This window comes from Lactuca virosa, chromosome 6 (assembly GCF_052849685.1).
Source record: "Lactuca virosa cultivar CGN04683 chromosome 6, Lactuca_virosa_CGN04683_v6, whole genome shotgun sequence".
Lineage (NCBI taxonomy): Eukaryota > Viridiplantae > Streptophyta > Magnoliopsida > Asterales > Asteraceae > Lactuca > Lactuca virosa.
This window is the reverse complement of record NC_136431.1, coordinates 121,034,023-121,042,733: the sequence shown is the minus strand read 5'-3', so window position 1 is coordinate 121,042,733 and position 8,711 is coordinate 121,034,023. Positions and strand designations below refer to the sequence as shown.

At 36.5% G+C, this 8,711-nt stretch overlaps 1 protein-coding gene across 1 annotated transcript; it reads right to left on the bottom strand.

The window, feature by feature from the left end:
• Positions 1-1,704: 1,704 nt before the first annotated feature.
• Positions 1,705-8,109, bottom strand: LOC145122172 (26S proteasome non-ATPase regulatory subunit 1 homolog B-like). The gene is made up of 12 exons (XM_079057820.1): positions 7,809-8,109; positions 6,731-6,794; positions 6,400-6,505; positions 6,206-6,317; positions 5,957-6,125; positions 5,411-5,865; positions 5,169-5,304; positions 4,478-4,956; positions 4,126-4,384; positions 3,197-3,429; positions 2,623-3,124; positions 1,705-2,207 (listed from the first exon to the last, which is right to left on the bottom strand). Exons 1-12 carry the CDS (start codon positions 7,952-7,954, stop codon positions 1,866-1,868), a joined length of 3,003 nt encoding a protein of 1,000 aa, XP_078913946.1. The 5' UTR covers positions 7,955-8,109; the 3' UTR covers positions 1,705-1,865.
• Positions 8,110-8,711: the final 602 nt, after the last annotated feature.

The window sequence follows — 8,711 nt, the reverse complement described above, 5'->3', positions numbered from 1 at the left end:
AAAAGAATTGTACCGTGGCCCAAAAGATTACAGACAACACAAATGGTTGGCAATGGAGCTCGTGTCCTCTTTCATTGGGGTTAGCACATGACCTTAACTTGCTATACAGTGACATCATATCTTGCCCAATAAGACCTGGGGAGGATCATTGGATTTGTAATTTAGCAGTGGATCGTAAGTACACTGTGGAACTGCTTCGTCACAAATTGGACTAACTTACACATCCGGGTTCGAACACCTTGATCATTTGGTGCAAACAAGTCCCAATCAAGGTTCTAACCTTCATTTGGAGGGCAGCCATGGGTCGAATCCCCACAACCACGGCGTTAATGTGTCGTGGTATAACCTTGTCTTCCTCCACGTGTGGTTTCTGTATTAGTGATGATGAACAAGCTGACCATCTACTAGTCACATGTCCATTTGCAGCCTATATACGAGAGAAGATCTTTAAATGGTGCGACATAACCCTACCCCCCTTAATTACAGGAGTTACCGACTTAGTTCAATTTGCTGCCAATTGGGGAAGGTGTCCGAAGAAAAGAAGATTCATTGTTACATGTTATGGTCTACTCTGGGGGATTTGGAAATTCAGGAACGACGGGATATTTCAAGGCAAATTCATAACACCAAACAGTGGAGTGGAAATGTGGAATACATCAAGTCAATGACGTTTCTTTGAATTAAGCATAGAGGTTCTGGAGTTAGATATAATTGGGATGAGTGGAGTTCCTTTCCTTTTTCTGTGTTGTAATTAACTCTTTTTACGTTTGTTTGTTTCCTATTTTGCCTCTGCTTAGCTTCTTGCTCGGCTGGGGTTCTAATATAATTTATGGCCATTTCCAAAAAAAAGTTGATTAATAGACTGACGTTCTTATGATTGGATTGTGGATAGAAATAAAAAAATTAGCATTAGCAAAATATCTTGGAATTTAAATCATATTCGATGTAATTCTTTGTTAGCTTTGCACTAACTTCTTTTTATATAAATCTTTCAGCCATTCAAAAAAAACATCCAACATTTAGTTAAAAAACATAACATATGAACGTAGTAAAATCAATTTTACATTAAAAGATAACTAACATACTAACGTAGTAAATCAATTTTATATTAACATACTAGTTGTGAGACCTATAATACTATACGGGTTGATTAAAACAAAATGTTAAATACGAATGATCAAACGGAAAGTTTATTTGAATTTGAAATCTGAAATAAGTAAAAATTATGAGGAAAAATACATGCAAAACAAATAAATTAAAATTATATGTTTAGTTGTCAGACTCGTATACTAAACGTGTTAACAAAATGTTAAATACGAATGTTTAAAATAGACAAGCTCGCACCCTATTAAAGGGTGACACCTGTGAAATGGCCTACAAAAAAAATAGCAGTACTTTCGCAGGACGGGAGAAGATTTCGAAGGTCCAATCTTGGAAAATTGTTAGGAGGGTTAGTAAATTTGTCTCGCTTGTAATATTTGTAGTGTTGATTAAATACATGTAATGACTTTGCCATAATCTTCTGATTATTGCAGAGTTTAATATCTTCATAATAATTATCAGTCAGCGGGTTGTGAAAGGTGTAGTCATAATAATTATTTGTAGTGGTGGTTTTTAGTGAATAGCTTAGCTATATGTAAATTCAAATTATCAGTGGTTTTCAAAAAAAAATCAAACAAAAACCATACTGCTTTCCAAATGCCATACCCAGAGAATAAAATCTATATAAAGATAAATGTCAAATGTCAAATTCTTGGAGAAAAAAAATATATATGAAAAATCTTAAAACAAAACAAACACAAAATACGTCTACATTAGTTCCAATAAGTCACAAACAAACAAACCAACTAAACATCATATCATCATCACGTGCTGTATTCAAAAGGTTGGGGTGGTTGCGGTTCATCATCCACAACCATGGCTGCGCCCGGTTGTGCGGTTGCCGGTGCACCCGCAGCGGTTGATGCGGTCGATGTCGGTGCATCGGTTAGAGCCAAGACTTCTGGTTCGGTTGGGCGAAGGTCCTTCAAAAGTACAAAACCAGATGCAGCTGCTTTCACCGGAGCATATCTACTGTCTTCTAAAAACTTAATGAATTTCTCTTGAGCAGGGACTACTCTTGCTGGGTTTGTTAGGATCTCAAAAGTTGCTTCTGGTTCAGCCTTCTTCTCTTTCTCCTTCTCCGCACCAGCACCAGCACCATCCACCTGTTAAATTGCAAAAAATAACCAAATGACACTTTTAGTCCCTGTAGTTTTCAATTTCCATAAATTACATTTCGTCCCTGTAGTTTTCAATTTCCAGAATTTCACTTTTGGTCCAATTATTTTTTAATTTCCAAGGAAATAAACAAGACACTTTTATAGTTTTAAATTTCCAGAACTACATTTTTGGTCCATGAAGTTTTTAGTTTGCATGAATTTCATTTCTGGTCCCTGTAGTTTTAATTTTCCAAAATTACACTTTTGGTCCATGAACTTTCTAATTTGCAGGAAATGAGTAACTGGTCCCTATAGTTTGCAATCTTACATACCAACTTTTTATAAGACTTTATTGAGTCAAAAATATAGGATTAATTTATTATTTTATTACGTCCTAATAAAATAAATATTAAATACACACCTGCATTGAATCAGCATCCTTTTCAGCGGAAGCTTTTCCTTTCCCCGAAGATTCAGCAGCAGATAACTTGTCAGCATTAGCTTTTTCAGCCTCCTTTTTGCTAGCTCTAGCCTTGGCTCTTGCTGAGGTGGACAAAACAGCAGTCGGGAGTTTGACCGCTGACGTGGCAGTAGGTACAGTTGTGGGGCGAGGGTACTCAAACAAGGAGGGTTTGGCATGTGACAAGAAATCAAATCGTGGGACTTTCAAGTCATAGTTGAGCCCAATTAAAGCAGTAGGGGAGAAGGCTAAGCTAATGAAGTAGATCAAAGGGTACCAGTACCAAAACTGGCTGAAAACAGCAAGCCCAACAACTGCAGTGATTTTGTCGTGTTTTGTCTTGGAAAGTAACTTGATTGTCACGTTTCTACCTCCGGCATCCAGGATTCCGGAGGCCAAAATAGCACCCATTTTGCTCATTGTGTCTTCGTGTTTGTCCAGAATGATCTTTTCCAGTTGGCGTCTGTTTTTAAAAAGTTTACATGAGAATTAAGAATATGATTTTTGGGAAAACAAAAAAAAAAGATGAAATTACCTGAATGCCCCTACACGGGAGTCACTGGCTTCACTGATTTGGATCATTACCATTGCCATTGCAATGAGAGCACCTTGGCGCACAAAGTCAACCACATCTGATGTGAGAGGTTCTAGCAGAGATATGGCCTCACTTAGACCAGTGCCAGCACAGGAAATGCCAACAGCCATGGCTGCCCCGTAGCGGACATGTGGGTTGTAAGATTCCGACAGCAGGGAGACGATACGTGGAGTCTGAAGCAAAAAATACCAACTTTAGTTTTATATGAAATGGAATCTCAAATTCCATCCATCAACAGAATAGAATTTAGGAGGAATTTCACTATTCTTAAAGGTGGGTGGAAGGAATTATACTCCATTCTTTATTTTTATTAAAAGACCAATTTCCCTGTTATAGATATTGAAATAAATAAAAACTACAAAATTAATTACAACTGAATTCCACCAGACTATTTAGTTTTTTTTTTTAATTACTAAATTTAGTTCTATTTCTAGCAAACCAAATTCCTTTAAAAGATCTTATTATTTCCAAAAACATTCTGCAAACCAAACACCCTTGAAAGAATTGTAATCTGTTAGAAAATGAAATGGAATTCAATAATTTTTTAAATCGAAGCCACACAAATAACATAGACAGACTCATAAAAGAAGGCTGCACTTATTCACTTAACTTTTATTCATTTCAAGGGTATTTTGGTCTTTTAATAAAAAAAAAGGAAAAATAAAATCGACTTCCTTCCATTCACCCTATGAACAGTGAAATCCATCAAGTAGAGAACTTGAAGAAATCTGATTAGATTCCATATACTTTGAATGAAATCTAAACTTCCAATTCCATCCAAGACTCAAAACACTGCCCTTAAAGTTCCATATAGGAAACAATCAAATTTGGCTTGAACAAAGTATAGAGAGAGAAAAAGGGAATCCAACCTGTTCAGGTTCAGAGTACAAAACAAAGCCAAGAGCTAAAACAGCAGTCCTTCTAACATCATCACTGACATCCGATACAGCAAAATGCAATAACTGTCTAATAGCCTTATTATTTGCTGTCCCACTATACGCCAATGCCAACGCATACATTCCTCCATACCTCAATATCGGATCCTGATCACGAGTCATCTGTTCAATCAAAGTATCCGCTTCCTCCTCCCTTCCATAAACAGTAAGCGCAATCCCCAAAGCCAACCCCCTAACATTAAACAAATCCAAAATCATGTCATAACTACTATTTAACATATTATTAAAACGTCTTAATTGTAAATTGACTAAATTCTTAATTCACCTTATGATCTTTTCATGTTGTGTCTCATGAGCATACACAAGCATCTCAGCCGCCTTCTCACTAGCGGTCCCCACCATCAACAACCCCATGCTGATACCTGCAGCTTCACCTGCAACAGCACTGTCTGTGTAGAGGACGCTTTTTATTTCATCATAAATGTCTTCATCTGCTGTCCCTAAAGCTGCTAACCCTAGGCCTAAACAAGCGCCATGCTGGACAACTTCAACATTAGTACTCCTAAGGCTGTCACGTAGGAACTGTTTGATGCCTTCTCCATGGTTTGCATGGATTAAACCGAGAGCATAAAGTGCACCTCCTTCTGAATAGGGACTACCACCTCCACCACCACCACCCGCCCCACTTTGTGGAAGGTAAGGTGCCATTAGTGATCTTCCTTGTTGTAAATGGCCTCCATGAATCACACCTAGTCCAGCTGTCGCACTGAACTTAGCCCAATTTGTCGCCCTGCTTAGCCAATCCTGAAATTGTATCCAAACATAAAACATTTACAAATTGCTCATAAATCTTGCTACAAATATAAGCAACGAATGTTCTTTTTAGGGATTGCACTGTTGCTATTATGAGTAAAGATTTGTAAGTCAGTTACTAATATGTGTAAAGAAAATGTACATACATTGCTATTATAGTAGTAAAATGAGTGAAGTATGTAGATATGATATAGTGAAATTACCAGATTCTCCCTCAAGAATGTATCTACTGTTGTTCCAGCATGCATAAGTGCATTAGCATATATAGTTGCACTGTGGCAAACACTGTTTCTCATCTCAATCGATTGCTTTATTGTCTTGAGAATAAGAAGATCCGACCTATTCAAAAAAACATAAGAAATGAGACAAGAAACCGATATAATAGATTAATAGATATAGATAATAATATAATATGAGAAAAGGGGAAAGGGGAAAGGTTACTCACTTGTTGTGACTGTATAAAAACTGGAGAGTCAACTGAATTGAAGTTTCACCAGACAAGATTCCTTTCATTTTGGTCAACCTTTCAGCATATGTTACTTCAGATGGATCTGTTTCAGGTACACTAGGGGTAGGAGGAGCTTGGGTGGTTTCATCAGCCATTTGAGTGTCCTCTCCTTGAGCAGCATCTGTCTCAGTGACTACAGGCTGTTCAGGTTTTAGTTTGGGACTTGAGAGGCGATCCCTTACACTCAAAAGAAAAGCTTGATGTTCATTTTCAATGAGATCAAAAGCAATTTGAAAAGCCATCATTGCATCATCCTTGTTTTCAGATCTTAGAAGTTTTTCTAGTATGTTTGCAACACCTTCCGGTTGATCAAGAAACATAAGGCACTGGCAAATGTTTAAGTAATCTGGGGATGCAAGATCTTGATATACTTTGACAAGAAGAAGAAGCACCTGATCATATTCCATCATGTATTCATGTGTCAAATGTGTAAATAAAAACATGTGGTAGGGATAAATTAGGGTTTGGGATTTAGGGATTTACCTCACGCCTATATTCTCTGCGATTGACAAATGCATGGGAAACATTCATGCAATATGCCAAAGTGGCATGAACATTATCACTGTTTGTGATTGCTTCCTTAAGTTTATCCAACCTTCGGCATTCAATTGCCATTCCAATTGCTTGTTGATATTTTCCATCAGTAATACACCTTCAAAAATTACAGAGTGAAAAGAAAAGGTAAGACTAGGGAACCTGTTAAATTAAAGCAAGAAGTAAAAGCATACATACTTATCAAGCATTCTTTCAACTATTGCTTCAAGCCTGGGGTCTACATCTGAAGCATCCTCCTTTGATTCTGCTGCTTTGGTCCTCAAAGTTGCATACTCATCAATAGCTTTGGCTGAGAAAATAAAAAGTCAAAGCAGTCAATGGCATTTTCAAGGAATAAAAATTGTTGTCAGTTGTCACAAGACACCACTTACCAAGAAGAGTATGAACATAATCTGAGTCCTCAGAAACATCAAATAAACTGCCAGCTCCAAGGGCATATGATAGTGAGTCATTAAGCTCTCCCAAGTAATAGAAAACCTACACAAGAGAGGGCAAGAGATGTTTTACTTTTGACATAAAAAAAAACAATCACATTATATGTCCATTCATGAGGCTTAGATATAAGGGAGCAAAATATATCATACAGGTTTTTCAAAAGCATTGGAAAGCATTATTTTCTTTAAGCCGAAAGATATAAATATTCATCTTTATAAAAAACTTAGTAGCAATATTATGGCAGAGGAAAATGAAAATAGGTCAAACCTTTGAAACAAGTAAAGCAGCCAATTGTCTTTGATCGAACTCTTCGTCTTCATATAAACTCTCTCTGAATATAAAAAGGGTAAACATGTCAATGAATCCATTCGAGAAAACTACATTAATATATTTCTAATGGAATTAAACAAAAGAGCAAAATGGAGGGTAGATCAAAGGAACTTGAAAAATACATGGCATTAAAGGACCTAGAAAGCTCAAGTTTCACTTCTTTTATGAGGAGATGCTAACTAGATTTTAGACGAAGTGTGGTTAATGGTCTCTTTTCTTGAATTTTCAGTGACATAACCATATTTATCACCCTCCAATACCACTTCACCTTTTCCATTCGCTTGATTTCTTTGAAAAGATTACTCAATAAAAATAAACTGATTTCAGATAGTGATTAACAAAATTGCTCCTACTAAGTACTTCAATAAACTAAGTTATTGCTTCAACTTGCTTTCTTGATTCTTCAACAAGACTTCTACATTATTTGTATACTTTCCACTGTTGTCTTCAGTTCTTTATTTTACCTAGCTACAGATGGCCTTGGCTCCATTATAAATTTCAGCTACTAAGCTATACTAAAGTTTTCCTGGAAAAAAACTGATATATTGACAAAAAAATATGGAGACCCCTTTGTTCCATGACCAACATCCAATCTCCATAACACATAGGCCTGGAAAAGGCATTTTTGTCTTCTACATCCAAATTCCATGTGATATAGGATTATAATGGCAAATGCTTATCAAACATATGACTCTAAACAAATACGAAAGGCTTTTAGAACTAACTTGGGATGAACTTGCATAACTCAAGACGAACTAGAAATTTAGACTTAATGATCCCTCTCTTAGCGAAAATAGAACATTATATTAAAACAAAACTCTTCCTAAAGTCGATTTAAATTGACTTCAGGTTGTAAATTTAACAAGCTCCAAGCATATAACAAAACATAAAATCCATTTTTCATACTCTTAACACAGGCGGGAAACCAATCGGCTACAAATCTCTACTCAAAGACTAAAAAAAAGAACAAAAGTATCAAAATTACATAATCGATGACAAGGATTGTGATATTTACATGATTGGAACGCTAGTTGAGATCTCAGGCCAGAAGTAGTCAACAAAGGCGTTAAGATTTGAGAGAGCATGAAGCTTGAGAGACGGATGCGGCTCGTTAAGCATCGCCAAAAGACCGCCTGCCGAGCTCACCATAGTCGCCGCCATTGTTACACCGACCAGTATTAACACACAGTCACCGTCGAATTAGTTCGATTATATCAAATGGAGACGAAGAGGTCTGGATCCAAGGTTAGGGTTTTGGATACCGGAGAAGAGTTTTGATACGTGTTTTTGGTTCGATTTCTTTGGGGAGGGGCAAAGTACAGAGTAATCTAGGCCCGATTTTATTCTATACTCCCCTTGAACTTTTGCTTTTGACAATTTTGGCACTGCAAGTTTGATTTGCCATATTTAACTCCAGATCAAGAGAAAAAAAATAGTTAAATAAAACTTTTACTAATTTTGTTTTTTTACAATATCGTATCATATTAATATATTAATAACTATGTTATTTATGGACGGTGTCCGTTTTTGCATCTTTTGAATGGGTTGGAGACTTCTATTTATTGGTTGGCTTGGAGCCGATTTTGTTGTTTTTCGTCCAGGTACTATTTAGGGTTAATTTTGGATCCGTTGTTCTCCTTTTTCTTCATTTCCAACTTTTTGGGGTTTATCGCTCTATTGTCTCTTCGGCTAACCAACAACGCAAGACGTTCTTCTCGTAAGCAGGCATCTGTTTGGATTTAGAACTTAGGTATGTTATTTATGGTTTCTATTCGTCTTTAGTTGTTCTTATGATTTTCAGCTTGTGTTGTGAATGATGTTTCTTTTGTTTTTCGTACAATAATTCCCAATAAACGTAAAAGCGGTTCTACTTCTGGTGCAATAGCGTCTCGTCGTTCACGAATAAAATCATTTTTTG